Raw genomic sequence first — 17527 nt, 5'->3', positions numbered from 1 at the left:
AGGTTGGTTAACAGGTGTTAGTAAAGAATTACAGGGGAGGGGGGAAATGGTTGAATGGAGTTATACGTGAAGTGTTGGGTCCTGTAACTTACAGTGTTGAAGTAAATGGAAACTGTGTGAAAAGACATGTAAACCAGATGTTGGGTATCAAGGGAAATCCAACTCAGTCGACTCAAATGGACTCTTGTGATGAAACTGGTTGGGACATTGATGAGTTTAATGCAGACAAGGATTTGGAACAACCATCTGTACCACACAATGTGGAAGAACAACCAATAGTACCACCACCATTGCCGGTTGTGGAACAGAACACTCGTCCAGTGAGAAACAGACGTCCTCCTGACAGACTGAACCTGTAACTGAAAATGCATGTGTTGTAAAAAAAAAAAAAAAAAAAAAAGACTGAAATGTAAGAGCTGTGTGGTTACTTGTTAAAGAAATACTGTACATGGTTATGGGTTTAAAGAAAGAAAATGTATATCAGAGAATACTTGGGAATTCGAAAATCCGAAGAAAAAAAAAAAATGAAGTTTAGATTTTACAGGGGAGGAGCTGTGGTGTTCTGAACACAGAAAATAACTAAAAGGCATTAGTTTTGTGGTTTTGCCATCTATGATTGGTAATGAGATAATGAGATAATTAGTGTGCAATACACGACATTAACAAACTATATAAGCTATATAACGTAGGCCCTATGCTAGGCCTATATTACACAACATAAATTGTCACTATGCTGGCGACCCAAACAAGGGCGTAGGTTTGGTCTCAGCTTTGGTGGGGACACATCCACAACTCCTGTTGTCACGATACCAACATTATTGTTTCAATACCAATAGCAAGTGAAGAATCTCGATTTCTATACTATTGCGATTTTTTTACATTTTATTTGGTTTGTGTGATTTGTGAGATCATTCACATCAGTGGCAATCATAGAATTTGATTGACCCTCCACACACACACACACATAGAAAGTGGTTGTCATAGGTTTCTTTTTCATATTTTGGAATTCATATAAACTATAAATGTATATTGATAATTATAGTATTTTATGATCTGCATGATTACTAATAGCTAAACATATTTAGTAATTTGATTACATCATATTGATATTTAAATTATTAGGCTACACTTGTCTATCATCACATTTGGTGTGTAAATCTAATTGAGTGCCTGTCACTTTAAGAGGAATGTGAATGCTGAAAAATAGTTTCGCAAGTGCAAGGATATGTGGATTAAATTAATCATGTTTGCTATGTCATTAGATAAAAAAAAATGTTCAAAAAACTAACAAGTCAAAGAAAATCTTTCTGGGATGAGATCATAGAACAGATAGTGTTTCGCAATGTTCATTTCTATGAGTATGGAAATGCACCAGTTTATCTTTTATTTCTTTGCATTGTGCAGGCTACATTCACAAATACATTAGCCTACATAAACAGAATATAGGAACAGGAAAATGTCTCGGATCCATTGTTTATTGCGACTGCAGGATTGGTAGCCCAATTAGCCTAACAGTCAGTGATGACTTACAGCCTATGTGACTGTCCGTGGGGCGCACCCTTCTTCAACATGACTCCTAACTTTGGTTGAAAGATTACAGAAGCTAGGTTAGCTGTGACAATATCCTGGGTAATATCCTAACAGCTAATGCTATTTTACTCAGTAAAATCCGCATTTGAAAGCCTGGTCACCAGTTGCCAATTTGTATGGCTAATTATTTTGCCTAGACTGCAATGAAAAAGCTTCGTATTTTTGGGTGGCAGCTGATCTACAAACCACAAAAAAGGGGGAAATATGTACATGCTGAAGGGCAAAGGGAATATCACAATGTTTTACTCTGACCTTTTTGGCATAGGCTACGTCTGTATGTATTGACAGACAGCCCTAACTTACCGTTGTCGTTGACACACCCGCTCGTTGACTGCCGGTGCAAACAAGTAGCCTACAGTAGCCTGTGCTTTGACACTCTCGTGCGTGTAGGCCTACTGTAGCGTGCTTGTCAGATAACCCTTCCTTTCCTCTCCCCCTCTGTTTTTCAGCAAATCATATGACGACGTTTCTTGTAGGCCTACTGTTGTGCTGGCTGTCGGAATGATCAGCAGCACAAATAAGTTCGCTAAAATATTGGTGGGGACAATTTTGTCATCTTAAAATATTGATTAGGACTAGTCCTTAGCGTCCCACCCTAAATCTACGCCCATGTTGATATGATATCATAGCTCAATTTATTGTTACATATTTATTGGACCTGTAATAAAATATATATTTTTACTAATTGGCTTCCTTCCCCAGCTTATTGTCCCACTAAAGGTCAATAAAGTACTGAACTTGAGAATCTGATCTCTGCTCTCTTCTGTTTTAGGCTACTTACCAACTTGTTAGTTTAGAACTGTCAGGTGAGATTTCCTCCCTTTTTTTTGTCCCTCTGGGTGGCGTAGTCGGGTCATTGTAATTTCGGGGCTGGTGTTGGCCCCGGGTCACATTAAGAAAAGGTATAAGTGACCACAAGGTATAAGTGTGTGTGTGTGTGTGTAAAAAAAGTGTCCAATGTGGAGGGTGGACAGTGAGCAACAAAATGTAAAACTCATGAGGACAACATAACTATCAAGCCTTACCTGACTACAGCACAGCATTCTCTGCGGGCATATCTCCAGACCAGAGATTGGCTACTGCTACATTACTAGATTTCATTGAGTGTGGACAGAAACAAGGAGAACAGGGTTATTCACCAGTCGCCTACTCCCTACACCAGATCCCATTGCACCGAACTACCTTCTGAAGTTTGTCAGCTGCAACTGTGCAGGCGATCTGACACTGCAGGTGCTGTAAAAAAACAAGGAGTCAAGTGTATTTCTGCTTGTCAGAACATCAACCAGCCAGATGATAACAGGAGTGAGGGTAGGGGAGTTGAGGGAGGAGGTTTGTTACATTTTAAACTGATTAAGGAAGTTTTGTTTTGTAATTGTTCAATAAAACCACTTGTTATGGATTGTTTATGGGCTTGGAGTCATTTTTACTCAAAGATAGATTCAGCACCCCTAAAAACCCCTGGTTAGACATCTCAAAAGCTAATATTGGTAGAAAAAATGTTTTCATTACTTTCGCCCAGACCCACGGCCACCCCAAACTTGATAGGCTCTCTGCGTTTCGCAGATTGGCGAAAAAATGCTTTCCCTAAGTGGCATTATTCCCAATGCCGCTCTTGACCGCAGCGCGGAAATTAGGTCTTATTTGAGCCCAACCACAAACAAACAAACGTTGAACAGATTAGTTGAGAGGCGTTTCTCAAAATGTTGCTGAACCTGCGGTTTGGAATACTACTACAGAGAAACCTGTATTTTTTCATAATGAATTATTCATTAGGTTGGCATTGGGTTAGCACGGCCTTGGCTCTTTACTTGTGGTTACGTGCGCTGGAAAAGCCACAGACCAATCAAAACCTAGCAAATTTAAAGGCGGGCTCGCACATAAAATTGGCAGCTGCATCTTCCAATCAAGTGGCATATCCACAGCCGATGTTTCGCGTAAAAATGTTGTAGGCTAGGCATTTCCTGGTCAAAGATACACATAATCAGAAGGAAGTTCAAATGAAGAGAAGTTCGTGCACACGATACAGGTGATTTTACTCTCTGAGCTACATCAGAAGACAGAGTTACTTACGTATGCACTTTGCTAGCTATATGTGTTCATAGTTAAATCATACAAGAAGCGGACCACAGTCTAGGGGAAAGACATTAACATCGGCTAGCATACTTGTTAGATAGCTATAGCTAAATGGTTATATACTAAGGTAACTTTGTTCAAGTTATGTCTAGATTTTCATGACACTAATGCTATCCTGTGCATTTTTCTAATAGTTAGATGTTGGAGTCTTCCTCTGCTGTCATGGAAGACTCGTTAGCCTAACGACAGCTGTCATGCGAGGGTCCTAGCTGGCTAGCCAATGTTTTCGAGCTGGATTCGAAATGAAGTTTAACCGTAAGTGACGTTATTTTGCATAATTATTATCTAACGAAATATAAAGTGCTGTGAAATTATCATCATTGTGGTGTTATGCTACTTGTTTTTTTAGGTGAGCCACTTTTTAGAATTGACAGGTACGTGCTGATTTTCGTTTATACATTAGCCTATAACTCATTTTAGCATACAAAGTCTAATTGCAATATCTAGGATTTACACGTGGTGCTTAAGTTCTTCAGTGGGGTCGGCAAGTTTGTCCGAATAAATGTCAATGGTTGATGGTTGCTCTGTCTCATTGTTAAGGTTGCTCTGTAACATATCCTTACTTGTTACCTTCTCTACAGAGCCCATAACGTAAACTGAAAAAAATGAAGTTTATGAGCTCCAGGGGTGCTTTTACCGTGGGCTTCCTGGTCGGAACGTGCACGCTCTACGTGTTCCTTCAACAGGTGTGGTTTGAACGCAAGGCATCCATAAGACAGCCAGAGGAACGAAACTGGTTGAAGAATCAGTCGGCACTTTTCAATCTCAACCACCCACATCATACAGGTAAGAACGTTATAAACTCCAACTGTAATAGGAGTATTTGGTTACATTACACATTTAACTGGAGTGAAATCAAATACTCCATAATACTTTATAAATCTGAAGTTCAATCAGAGAACTCAGTTTGCAAGTAACTGCACTGTTTCCTGTAAACCAGGATGAAGTACTTACATTATTGACACAAGGTTAGGTATAAGTATGTATACTCTTTTGATCCCGTGAGGGAAATCTCTGCATTTATCCCAATCTGTGAATTAGTGAAACACACTCTGCACACAGTGAAGTGAAGCACACACTAATCCCGGTGCAGTGAGCTGCCTGCAACAACAGCGGCGCTTGGGGAGCAGTGAGGGGTTAGGTGCCTTGCTCAAGGGCACTGCAGCCGTGCCTACTGGTCGGGGTTCGAACCGGCAACCCTCCGGTTACAAGTCCGAAGCGCTAACCACGGCTGCCCCCGTTGTCAGACCGTGAAAACTCTTAAACTCACCACCAATTGACCATGTTTATGGAAGTGCAATATAATATGTCACCTGAGTAAATTGTGACCCCCAGCCAAGTTTTATGGATTGAATGATAAATTACGGAATGATTGACGAGTTTGGGTTGATTTGACTGTCAGTTAACGTCGAAACAGGCTCTTACAATAGACAATTGGAATATTTGTTCAACATTCTCAATAACATTTAACATTAACCTTCACAATCTAGACAGGAGTAACTCAACATTAGGCACCTCTGATGTCTTGGACGCTCTAAAGACATTAAATAGTTATAGTTGCCATTTTGGTATCCAAGGTGCCAGAAGTGAACGCATATGGATAAAGAAAATAGGCACAGGACATAAAAGGCAGAGCTTAGTTTGGTCTTGGTTACAATTATGCTGGTAACAGGCAAATGAAATCTGCAACAGTATTACAGAAAGAAGCCAACTCATATTTACTAAATAGGAATGTTACTTAATGTTCATACAAAATGGACAGACACAGTTAGTTGATGGTGGCACGTTATGTTTTTGACTTCTGACTGATATGATCTAGACAGTGTTATGATGTTATGTACAGTAAACTGGTGGCTGGTGCTTTTGTATGCAAGACGCAGTAAAACAACTCATGATGTTCTTAGTTGAGCATTAACTAACCACACCTCTCCAATCACAACTGTCTCTTCTGTGTCTTCATTCTCTGGACTGTAGGAGAGGATGGGGCGGTAGCCGACTCCTTGTATAAGCGTGTGCGAGTTCTGTGCTGGGTGATGACTGGCCCTGCCAACCTGCAGAAGAAAGCACGTCATGTGAAGAACACTTGGAGCCGCCACTGTAACATCCTCCTCTTCATGAGCTCGGTGGACGACCCAGACTTTCCTGCCGTGGGACTGGACACCAAGGAAGGCCGCGACCAGCTCTATTGGAAGACCATCCGCGCCTTCCACTACGTGCTGGAAAAGCACGGCAACGATGCAGACTGGTTTTATAAGGCCGATGACGACACTTACGTAGTCGTGGACAACCTGCGCTGGTTGCTGGCCAACTACTCGCCCGACGAGCCCATTTACTTTGGCCGTCGGTTCAAGCCCTACGTGAAGCAGGGCTACATGAGCGGAGGTGCCGGCTACGTGCTAAGCAAGGAGGCCCTGCGGCGCTACGTGGAGGGCTTCCGCACCAAAGTGTGCACGCACACCTCATCCGTGGAGGACCTGGCCATGGGCCAGTGTATGGAGAAGATGGGGGTGCAGGCAGGGGACTCCAGGGACACCCTGCACCGAGAGACTTTTCACCCATTTGTGCCCGACCAGCACCTCACAGGGAAGTTTCCCAAGAGCTTCTGGTATTGGAATTACTGCTACTACCCAATCGTGGAGGTGAGTCAGTCATCTTTGGATTACAGGTGCAACCACATTATGAGGTTGGTCTTGTCTTTTTAAATGCTATTTAGAGGTTCTTCCAGTTTTACATGGAGGTGATAGTATGGTGGTGTGGGATGGTAGCTTAGTTCTTCAGTTGTCTGGAAATAATGTTGAGAAGACCTTACACTCCTGTGTGTTCTTTTCAACCCACACTTGTGAGTCTGGTTGGCTGGTTATACAAGATTAGCAGCTCATAATTAGATTTTTCAAAAATATCTCAGTATGTACATTGTTTAGAGAGGTCAGACACTTCCAATGTCACACAGTAATCTAAACAAGATAACTACAAACATGAAAGGGCATTTAAGAGACATAACTAAGAGATATAATGTTTAAAATGTTCTAGAACAAGGCTGCAAGGGATCGACAACCTAATAACATTGTGAATTAACACAGAAAGAAAGACATTGAGGTTGTCCCAAAACTCATCTTCCACTTTTGTCACCTCAGTTGCTACTGGTATTGTATACAGTGTAATGTTTGTAAAACCTAATATTTTACATGAATCTGATTTAATAATTTAATTATTATTATTTTTTATTATACAGTTTTTAGACACTGCCACTGTGTGCCAGTAGAGTTACCACACATCAGCCGTTGCCAGGTTTGGAGTCATACCTGTTCCATGGCCCTCCCTATGGCTCACTTACTGTCCTGGTGTGGGGCTTTATTACAGAAATTAATGTAATTAATGTTAATCGGAAATCCTGTGCTGTCTCAGTTTGGGGTGGCATTAAGGATTTTTTTGGTATTACATTATCATGTTTTTATTTCTAATAATACATCAAAGTAGCCCGGTGTTCTACAATGTGCTTTCATTCGTTCAAATTTCTCCTGTCCACATAGAGCCACATAGATATTATGGCTTGTCCATCTCGAGCTGTCTCACAGATACAGGCATAACAAGACGACTGCCAATTGCAAAATCAAATTTACAGTTAGGATATGTGATAAAATAGGGTGATAATGTATGAGAAGACACAGCTATGAGTTTAGGAAATGCTTCTGTAAAAGGAAGATGGGTATAATCCTATCTTTGAAACTTAAGATAGAATAATGAACAGTCAGAAGATGGGCCTTAAAGTGTAATTCCAGCCGTGGAGACAGTATTTTTCGTTGATCAACCACTACAGTAAGATCTCCTTCTTCTGTGAGATTAACAGTCTTTTGTAATAAACTCCGGGTTCGTTAACTACATTGTTGGTTCTTCGTTTTAAATGTAGGGACCCTGAGCAAGCTACTGACGACAAGGTTTGATGCTGTTTTGAACAATATTACTGGTTAAAAAAATGCTATTTGGGAAGTGTTTCGCTCATGGCCCTTAGCTAATCCACTGTTTGCGATTTGGGGCTATAATATATATATACCGTGCCAAGCTCTGTAGTGGTTGATCAATGAAAAATATTGTCTCCACAGCTTATTTGATGTGTTTTAATACAAAAAAACATCATTGGGTCTATTTTCGCTGGAATTACACTTTAACCTCTCAGAGTTGGTTATGAGGTCTGGGTAATGCCACACACTCGCCTACTCTGACAAGAAAAAAGTGACTAGGTGTGTCAGTGAGCTTGGGAACACCAATATAATAATCTTATCAAATGTTTATCTTTCTTTTCAGATGACTTACGTCATTGATGACCATGTATAGAAGCTCAGCACAAGCTTAGTTAAAGAAGCCCTATGCAACAATTTTAGGAAAAATTACCTTAATTATGCAGGAACACTTTCTGGGTTGTTAGGGGGAGATGAAGCACCCACCAATCGCTTCTCCGCAGAAAAACCGAATATGCAACTTTCTGAACCCGGACCGGGTAAATCCGGATGTGATTGGCAGGAAGTATCCAATCGCGCCTCGAAATTGTAGTTTCGAAGAAGACTGCAAAACGGACCCCGACTTTGTTTTGTTGCTGTTGAAATTCTAAGTAGCCTACCCTTGGGTGAACTTTGTTTTTGTAATGTGGTTTGATAGTCTCTTGAACAATGTGTTTGCTCGACCGTTTTATTGTGAGCCCTGTATGTGCTTGGTTTCTTGATGGCTAGCTCGCTAGCTAGTGGGGGTTTAGCATAGCAGTCACTTGCTACCAAAGCTGCAGGGGGAGCTGTGTCGTGAAAAATGCGAGCCCAAATCCAGCGAAAACCCAGAAACAGCGAAGGAATAACCAGACCTGCATAGTTCTTTTTAAAAATACCTTGAGAAAATCTCCCCCATAGCCTGTATATGATGCATGTCGATGTCTGTATTGATATACAGTTGCGTGAACGCTGGAAGGTTGGGGACCTTAGGGTAAACAATCTTACAAGTTTCCTTAATTGATGATGCATATTGATATTTTACAAACATAGAAAGAAGCTGTAAACATGGTGCATGTTACCTACAACAGAATGTATATTCATGTCTTAATCCCCTCTCTTTTTCTTCCTCTCTCTTGCTGTGTAGGGGGCACAGTGTTGCTCAGATCTGGCTGTTTCCTTCCACTATGTGGATGGCACCATGATGTATCTTATGGAGTACTACACCTACCATCTGCGGGCGTATGGCTATCGCTACCGCTACCTGCCCCCAGTCCCCAAAGAGCTGTCCCTGGCCCCAGCAGAAGCAGACCAAAAAGCCTCCCACCCGAATGCTGCTGCTGAGGCTGGGGCTGGGAAATTATAGAGTTGCCTTAAGGAGGTTCACAATCAACACAAGCTGTTTTTGCTCTTTTGTAATTAAGTAAAAGACTGTCAGGCCAAACGGGAGCCAAATCTGACCACTCTTCCAGCACATTGTATCTTTTTGTTTACCAGAATGACTGGGTTATGACCGAGACTGTGAGAATGGATTGATGTTTGGTAATAATTATGAATGGGTTCTGATCTGTTTTTGTTTTTTATTGCTCTAGAGCGTGCTTAGTTGCGCATTAAAATGATCTACATGCCGATTGATGATGAATGTGACTTGGTGGAAAAATATATAAGTTAAGAGTGTTGCACATATGTCAGTGTGAAGACCTCATGTATGTTCCTTTACGAGTCCTACCCATGTCAACATCACAACAGTGACAAAGTCTGATTGTGTCTTAACTTGTGTAGCATTGTATTGGTGCTGTTTGCAAGTCTTCTCTGGGAGTAAAAGGGATCTGAAAAACAGATTGACTGTTTTGCAAATTTTATGTACCCACTTTAAAGAAATAAAATCCAGTCTCCAGCCCACTCCAGATTGTGTGTGCCCTCTCAGTTGTGTGTTGAGTATCCATCATGGTGTTGGTTGAGATAACAGACAAAGTGGAAGGTCATGTTATGTCTACCTACAGTATTTGTATAGAGCTATTGTCTCCCATCATTACTGCAAATGCCAGTTGACTTCCCTTCTTCCCCTGGAGCTGTTCAAGCAATTGAGATTTCAAAATCTAAAGCATGATGAGAAGTCTAACTGGCTTAGCCAGTTCAGTATTTCAAAGCCCAAGATGTTGCTAAGGAACTGGAGTCAAGACCTTAGTTCCAGTTAGTGTTGACTTGACAAATGTGTCAAATGCTGGTTGTAACAGATTGCACCGCGATTGGAAACATGCTGTCAACTTGATTCATACAAATATGCATGTGTAATTTTCAGCATGACTGAAAAATTGGAGGACTGAGGAATTAGATTTGGTGTGAGAATAACATCCTCATATACCACTATGGCATGAGGCAATGATGTGCAGCTGACATATATTTGCAGTTCCCTGTTTCGCGGTATCTCGACTCCCTGCCTGACGTGCAGCTGGAGCACTGTGGGATGTTTGAATTGAGTTCTAAACACAGCCAGCTGTATCTGCATCTATGCATCTCTGCATGCCCTTAACAGTACCAGTGCTTTGCGATTTGTTTCAACTCCTCACCCGGGAAAAACTCTCACGCCGCCCCCTTCCTCTCCTTCTCTTTCAGGCTCACTCTCACGCTTTGCCTCCTTTTTCTCTCACTCTCCCGTCATGGACTCCGAGCGATTTGGAAGCCGGGAGTATCTGGGTCAGTGCAGGGCGGCACAGAGAAAGCAGGGAGGCAGGGCAGAGCAGGGGGCAAGCAAACACTCAGGCGTAGGAGGACAGTGACCCATGCCACGTGAATCAATATCACCCCGCTGCACCCAACCAGCAGCTCAGCTGGGACAGGGGAGGTGGTGAGGACAAGAGAGAGAGTAAACACATACATACAGAGCATAAAGAAGAAGAGAGGGAACAGAAAAAGAGTGAAAGAGAGATACCCAAGTGGAGTGGTGCGGCTGAGTGGAGAGGGGAAAAAAAGAAAAGGGTGAAAGAGCAAGTGGAAGAATAGATCTGCCAGCCAGCTACGCTGTTTGAAGAACATAAGGTAAGATTGCTTATGATTTTTACTTTTCAGTCGATTTTCACTGTTTCAAAGTAGAGGGATTTCATGTCTTCATTGTATTTTTTTTTCTGTAATCTACAATTCAATGTAATTCTGATGTAAGTGACAAAAGGAATTAGCTATTTTACAGGCTTACTATCCAAAAGTAGTATTGCATGTGACATGTATTGGATTTTGTTCAATACAGCCCAGTGGTCACATTCATGTCACATTTCTCCCAGTGCCATCTGTTAACATTGTCTGTAAACATAGCCTAGTGATTTGTGGATGTCCTGGATCATTCTTCTCATGTATACCTTGTAGAATAATTTAGCTTTGCAATGAATAAGAAACATAAGGATATGGCATATGTGCATGTGTGAATGCAGATTCATTACCATGTATTCAGACAGAGCATTTCTCAATATGGGGTTTTAAAAAAATGAAATAGACCCATGTAAACAATTGGTGGTTAAAGTGTAATGTTAGTAATGCATAGAACTAATGTTTCTTAATCATTTCCTAATTGTGTAGATTCATGTATTCACATATTTAAAGGAACCGTATGTAAGAAAAGTATTTCAATTAATCATAAAATGGGCCTGATATGTCACTAGACATTAAGAAATCATGTTCATTTCAAATACTTATATCACTGACAACAATAGTCAGTCCAGGATATTGTAATTTAAAAAGTGAAGTTGCAGCCCTCAACTGATGTTGATGTTGTGTTTTGTCATGTCATGTTGTGTTTTGGCCTGATGTGCCACCCTCCACCTATCTACTAATCACAAAGTCAGTAGTGTTTTGGCATCTGGGTTGGCAACCTTGAGTCAGGGTGGAGGTGGAGGGGAAACACCGCTCTACAGTCATTTTAAAGTGATTGCAGTACCAGTTTTGGCCACAATCTTACATATGGTTCCTTTAATCATTTAATCTCTATCAATATCACAATATCTGGCGAATTCATCTTAATTCTGTTATTTAGTATCAGTAAAACAATTGTAATTCACCACAGATATAGTAAGTGAGGACATTTTTATGGGTGGTGCTTTCGGGACGCCTGTAGGTTACCATATAGACTAAGTAAGCATGGTCTCTAACGTTGCTTAGACTTGGTGGTTTTCAAACAAACCAAAATTCAAAGCAAATCTGTAATTAACAAGCCTAAATAAGACAGAAATGCTGTTATCTTAGACATATCTTTATCTGACATGCTGTTAGGGCAGAAGTGTAATGATTTATATGCCCATGATTTTCTCTATATCCACCCAGCAAGCTGAAACCACTTAAATACGGCTTTAAATATTGGATGGATATAATAGGTAACAAGCACTGTATAAACATTCCAAACCTATTTTGAGTCAATTATACTCAAACATATTTTGGGCACCTGCTTTGATTGTTACAGAGTTATTTTCACAGTCTTTGTGCCAATATAGCCAGGATTTGACTGTCACATACATATAAAAAGACTCTTACTTTCTTCTTGCCATGCTTGGTCTTCTATTTTACAGATGAGGCACCAGCATGTCTAATGGCATTCTCAGAGTGGTTATGATGATGAAGGTACTACATACACTTAGAATGTGGGGTCTGGCCAGCACACCATTATGGCCAAGCACATAAACAGAGCCACCTCTTAAGTGTGTAGATGAATGGCTTAAATGGACGGAGGCCAGACAGAGATCACAGAAGGTGTAGTCTGCTATGGCGAAAGGTTATCCATTTTTAAACTCAACCAGTCAAATTAAAGAATACACTCTCTTTTCCTAGCCTGGAAATCCAGACCCAAATCTAGAAAGATTTAGGGTCTGGCTATGAGTAATGAAAATGGCTCAACTCGAGGGGCGGCACCAAGCATGCATTTGAAAATATCACTGCACGCAGTTGGATAACACTACAACCAATGTTTACTGACTGATTCCGGACATTGACATTGCAGCGCTGTCTTCATCTCTTTGGCCCGCTTACATCAAACACGCTGATGTGATTGGTGTAGCTCGGCTCCAAGGGCATGGGTAATAAGCATCACTACTGATTGCCAGAGTGACTTGCTGAGCAAATTCAAATTGTGCTCTCGCGAGAACTCTGGATTTCCAGGGTACTCCCTTCCAATGACGTAAAAGGGTGATTCGATTTTAAGGCGATGTGGAGCACTGTGCCTCTGGCTGACACTCACTGCACCATTTACATTAAATGGGTGATTCGATAATACGATTTAAATCCTGGTGGATCTGTCCATTGAGATATTGAATATTGAGCACTGCCTCAAGTGGAGATAATGGGCCCCAAATATTGACGATGGGTCCTGTCTCGACTTTCTGACTCGTTTTGAATTGCCTTTCACTGTTTCAGAGTGGCCGGCTATGGGCATGCACAAACATGTCCTTAAAACAACCCTTAACGTTCGTTTTTAAAACTGTGTAACTCAACGCGTTACTGGCATCACTGTGTATTACACACTACATGAGCAAGACAATTTGTTTAGGCTACCTTATACGACACATGTTTTGAAGTGAAAGCACTGCTGCAGGAATTGTGAATGAGTCATTATATTTAGTAGTTAGTAAAAAATTGTTATTTGTTGTATTATCTATTTTAAAATACCTGAATGCTTTGAAAAAATAATGGAATTTATTTTATTAAAACATATCATAAATTATATAATATATAGTTGTCATTTAAATTATATTTTTATACTTGCAGAAATGATGAAAATGCAATAACCATTTATTTTGCACAAACAATTCAGTTTTCAAATGTGCATATAAGAGTGCTCCTTAGTGCTCGTAGATTATGCTCTTACTTAAGAAAAAGAAAACATTGGTGAATGCCAGAATGTTTGTAAAAAATGTGTAAGTGGGTTTTAAGAACAAATTTCTTCGTAAGAATGGTTAGTGAATGAGACCCAATGTTTGGTGAGAACCCTAAGGCCTTGTCCTTCACCACACTGCTAGAGGAACACAATACTGAAGAGGAGCTTTTTAGTGTTGCTTTCACCCAAAGACTTAAACAAAGATTCAAGCAAAGCAGTCAAATACACTAAAAGCTTTTTTAAAAATTAAAGCCAAACTCCTCAGAGGCATTTCAACATCCTTCTTTTTAAAATATGGATGGTGCATTGTCATATCACAGACAACTGTCACATCCTCCCAGATCCATGGGTTGAGGACAAACTCTGGAGAGTTGTGTCATTTCCAAGGCTGTCCTGCTATAACCATGGCTGTGATCTGTACATGTTAACACAATACTCACTTCCGTAACTTCAGTTCAACTTCAGTCAACAAACTTACCTACGAGGAGCTTGGTGTTTAAGGCATGGATTATCCCACACTGAGAGAAACTTACTTGACTATTAAGAATACAATATGTACACAGCACGTGTGTACATGCACATCTGTTAATTTTGGACCCAGATCAACAAAGGTTAAAATGAAGAACTCAGTGTCAAACATCCTCTAGTAGAGTAAACTCACAAAGACTGTATTGCTCCTCTACCTCTGTTTATTCAAGGAAATAGCTATCAGGATACAACTAGACTACTTTTATTTATTCTTCTTCTACCTGCATACATACATATCATTGTCAGTAGAGCGCCATCTGATGACCATAACCGGCCATTACACAGACAGGAGAAATAAAGCATACACTATGGTTCACCTAGAAATATATTTATTCAAGGAAATTTAAAAACTACAAATGGCACATTTAAACAAATGAAACAGCTCTCTGATCTGAGTAATTTTTATATAATACACACACAGACACACACGTGCACACATCCTATTAACACCCAAATAAACTCTAATAAAGTGTTTTTCTTTTTTGTCATTGCAGTTTTCCATCTAGGTGGAGGTCGGCCTGCGGTAATGATGATGATGAGCTCCCACTTTCACTGGCTGCTGGTGATCCTGCTGCTGACTGATTCCGCCGTGGGCCACACCCTCTCTGGCCCTCACCCTCCCAGCCTGAGGCTCGCAGGGGCCCCGGCTCCAGGCCACTCGTCTCAGGATGCACGATCAGTCCTGTCCGCCCTCGCCATCTCAGTGGATGGCCACGTGCGTCTGCGTGGCAATGTAAGCTGCTCGTCTCTGCGGCGTTTGCCACGTGGGGACAGTCCACTCACACAGGAGCTGCTAGGCCTGGCTGAGCTGCCACTGCTGCTGTCTGCAGGCTGCCAGGAGGAGGCGCTAGCGCTAACACACGGCCTCTACAGAGTGCTGGGCCGCAAGGACACACACGCCCTCATCAGACAACTCACGCAGCTGCTGAAGAACAGCCCAGCTCTGCCCACAGTCAATAACTTTAACGCTCCACTCAACGACTCAGTTTCCCCCGACAACAATTCAGCATCTCCACGTGACAACTCTGAGCCATCACTAGATACTTACTCATTTAATCAAAATGGCTCCAGTGCAGCGCATGAAAACACTGATCTCCACGACAACACTGATGCCCAGCATCTTGGCTCAAATTCCCAGTCAAACACAGGCGACGACAGGGTTCAGGCAGAGTGCCACCTGAATGCCCTGGTGTTTAATATACAGCAGCTGGCCAAGGTGGGCACTGCAGAGGGGTTCTCCGCTGCGGCAGACGGAGGTTTGGATAGCTGTGCTGGGTGGTTACGCATGCAAGGCGCTCAACTAGTGGGCCAGAAAGTGGGAAAAAGGGGGCCTCTGCACAAGGCTCAGCACCTATGCCAGAGCCTGGGGCCCAAGTGCATTGGTGTGGCCCAGTCTGGAGACCCTGCAGATGGGCAGTACCAGGCTTTGCTTAGGGCAGGCAGCCGGGTCCTCCCGGCTCATGCAGACCCTGGGGCAGAGTGCTGGCTCAGGCAGTGTGTGCCAGGGGTTGGGCTCGGACTGGCGCGCGTGCGTCGGAGTGCCATGGTGGCACAGCAGCGGTGTGTGAGTCAGCAGGAGCAGCAGGTGTATGCGGTGGTGGAGTGGGTGCCAGCCGTCTCCACCCTCTACAACCTGGGCACTGCCGTCTACTATGCAGCACGCAACTGCACAGACACCGCCCGCGAGAGGGCCATCCTGAGTGCCGTGGACCTGGGCACTGATGCCCTGATGGCCATCACCGGAGGGACAGTGGGAGTGGCCGGGTATGCCCTGGGTGCAGGCGTGAAGACTGGGGTCAAGGCCAGTGTGAAGTATTTGATGAACAAGATGGGTCAAGGTCAAGTTCAAGGTCAAGATGTGCTGGTCAATCAGGAGAGCTGGGAGGATGGAACCTTCACTATCCAGTAAAACATATTGTATACATATGTTGTGTGTATGTAATGTACGATATGTGTGCAATATTAACATGAAAAAAATTGCACATATTGCACATACATTTAAAAATATGACATGACAAATATTACAAATAAACTGCTTTTTGATCATGTTTAAATATATTATTTACTGACAAAGAATACTATTACCCTTTTGCCTATAGGTTGGCAATATATGAATCTTAATGTTTGTTTTTTTAAGGATGTGTTTTGTTTCTTTTGTCCCCTGTTTTATATCAAGTGAGTGAGCAGCAGAAATAGGGACTGAACGGTCCCTGATTATTGCAACTGGGAAACTGTGCTTCCCTGCATGTTCTCTGCATGTTTATCTGTCTGCTGACATACAAAATGTTATTTTGCTTGTGGGTTGCATTCTTTTTTTCTTTGCCTGTTACATTCATAAAAGAGTATAATGATCGTTTGTTAGCACTGAGATATAGTCATACATTATAGGAAGAACAACTTTATGTACATGCATTTGCAGTTTATGTGCATGGCAGTGACTGTCCTGTATGAAGTTCTTCACCAAAGGGTCTGGCGTGCAGAGGTCTTGTCATGAACTGAGTTTTGTATGTCTAATTCATGTGATTGTGAATCTTAATAAAACGAAAGCTTTCTAGTCATTTATACTTTCTTTTTATTCTTCTCAGGAGTGAGTTATACAGTCAGGTAATATGGCCTAACTCATTTTCAAAGAGGGCACACATTGGGTTTCATCATCATACATTAATACTTAAATTATAACAAAAATATAAAAAAAGAATTCCCTTTTAAAACACAATTTGCTCAGGAAATGTGATTTGTTCAGAAATGTTAGCATGTCACAACAATATCACAACATAGTTCATTCTGAAATGCTGTGGGTCATTCAAATGGTTCCAATTTGAGGGCGGAAACCTCACAAAAAAAGTACATTTTTCATTGACTTTATCTTTTTTTCTGAAGGACATGTTAAGTTAAGAGAAAAATATATTGGGCCAGCTCAATAACTGCAATGGGGTGGATATGAAAAACCAATGGTGAAATCATACCACCCAGTAACGCGGAGGGACAAATTAGGCTAAGGTCAGCTATGATGATGAACAACAACCAATCACATGGTGACTGCACAATAATATTTTTTAACATATAAATTAACCCATACCTTCAAAATCACACAAATATATTTGTTTCCACTATAAATAAGGGTATTAGAGGATAATTTAACAAATACCATGGTGAAATGTATTAGAAATAGTTATTTGCAAGTATAGTAGGCTAAAACATTGATTTTTATCACTTATACTGTATTTGCAACTGAAGTAAAAAAAAAAAAAAACTGACTAGGGACATGGCATTTTAGAGTGCTTGCACCACAGTCAGAGTAATTGTTTTAGAGTTTATAAACCCTGGGGGCATAAACCTTGTTTTACATAGCCTAGTGCAGAAGGGTTTAATTTAGTAAGCAAGTTTGAAAAAATAAGTATCAACCCATGTTTACACAACTTATACTTGATTATATCATGGGGACACA

The 17527-nt window shown here is 41.4% G+C and overlaps 2 protein-coding genes across 5 annotated transcripts; both read left to right on the top strand.

Annotated features, from left to right (window-relative positions):
* Nucleotides 1–3511: 3511 nt before the first annotated feature.
* Nucleotides 3512–9599, top strand: c1galt1lb (core 1 synthase, glycoprotein-N-acetylgalactosamine 3-beta-galactosyltransferase 1, like b). Of its 2 annotated transcripts, XM_048255889.1 has the most exons (6): nucleotides 3512–3616; nucleotides 3858–3978; nucleotides 4073–4097; nucleotides 4305–4509; nucleotides 5698–6362; nucleotides 8845–9599. In XM_048255889.1, the coding sequence occupies exons 4-6, from the start codon at nucleotides 4329–4331 to the stop codon at nucleotides 9061–9063; spliced, it is 1065 nt and encodes a 354-aa protein (XP_048111846.1). In that variant the 5' UTR covers nucleotides 3512–3616; nucleotides 3858–3978; nucleotides 4073–4097; nucleotides 4305–4328; the 3' UTR covers nucleotides 9064–9599. The 2 variants fall into 2 exon arrangements, with proteins under 2 accessions (XP_048111846.1, XP_048111847.1); XM_048255890.1 differs by lacking the exon at nucleotides 4073–4097.
* Nucleotides 9600–10516: 917 nt separating this feature from the next.
* On the top strand, nucleotides 10517–16637 carry apof (apolipoprotein F). Of its 3 annotated transcripts, XM_048256048.1 has the most exons (4): nucleotides 10517–10736; nucleotides 12009–12058; nucleotides 12251–12302; nucleotides 14574–16637. In XM_048256048.1, exon 4 carries the CDS (start codon nucleotides 14606–14608, stop codon nucleotides 15986–15988), a length of 1383 nt encoding a protein of 460 aa, XP_048112005.1. In that variant the 5' UTR covers nucleotides 10517–10736; nucleotides 12009–12058; nucleotides 12251–12302; nucleotides 14574–14605; the 3' UTR covers nucleotides 15989–16637. The 3 variants fall into 3 exon arrangements, with proteins under 3 accessions (XP_048112005.1, XP_048112004.1, XP_048112003.1); XM_048256047.1 differs by lacking the exon at nucleotides 12009–12058; XM_048256046.1 differs by lacking the exons at nucleotides 12009–12058; nucleotides 12251–12302 and having other exon boundaries at nucleotides 10518–10736.
* Nucleotides 16638–17527: the final 890 nt, after the last annotated feature.

This window comes from Alosa alosa, chromosome 10 (assembly GCF_017589495.1).
Source record: "Alosa alosa isolate M-15738 ecotype Scorff River chromosome 10, AALO_Geno_1.1, whole genome shotgun sequence".
NCBI lineage: Eukaryota > Metazoa > Chordata > Actinopteri > Clupeiformes > Clupeidae > Alosa > Alosa alosa.
Note: the sequence above shows the minus strand (reverse complement) of the source record. Positions and strands in the feature narration are given on the sequence as shown.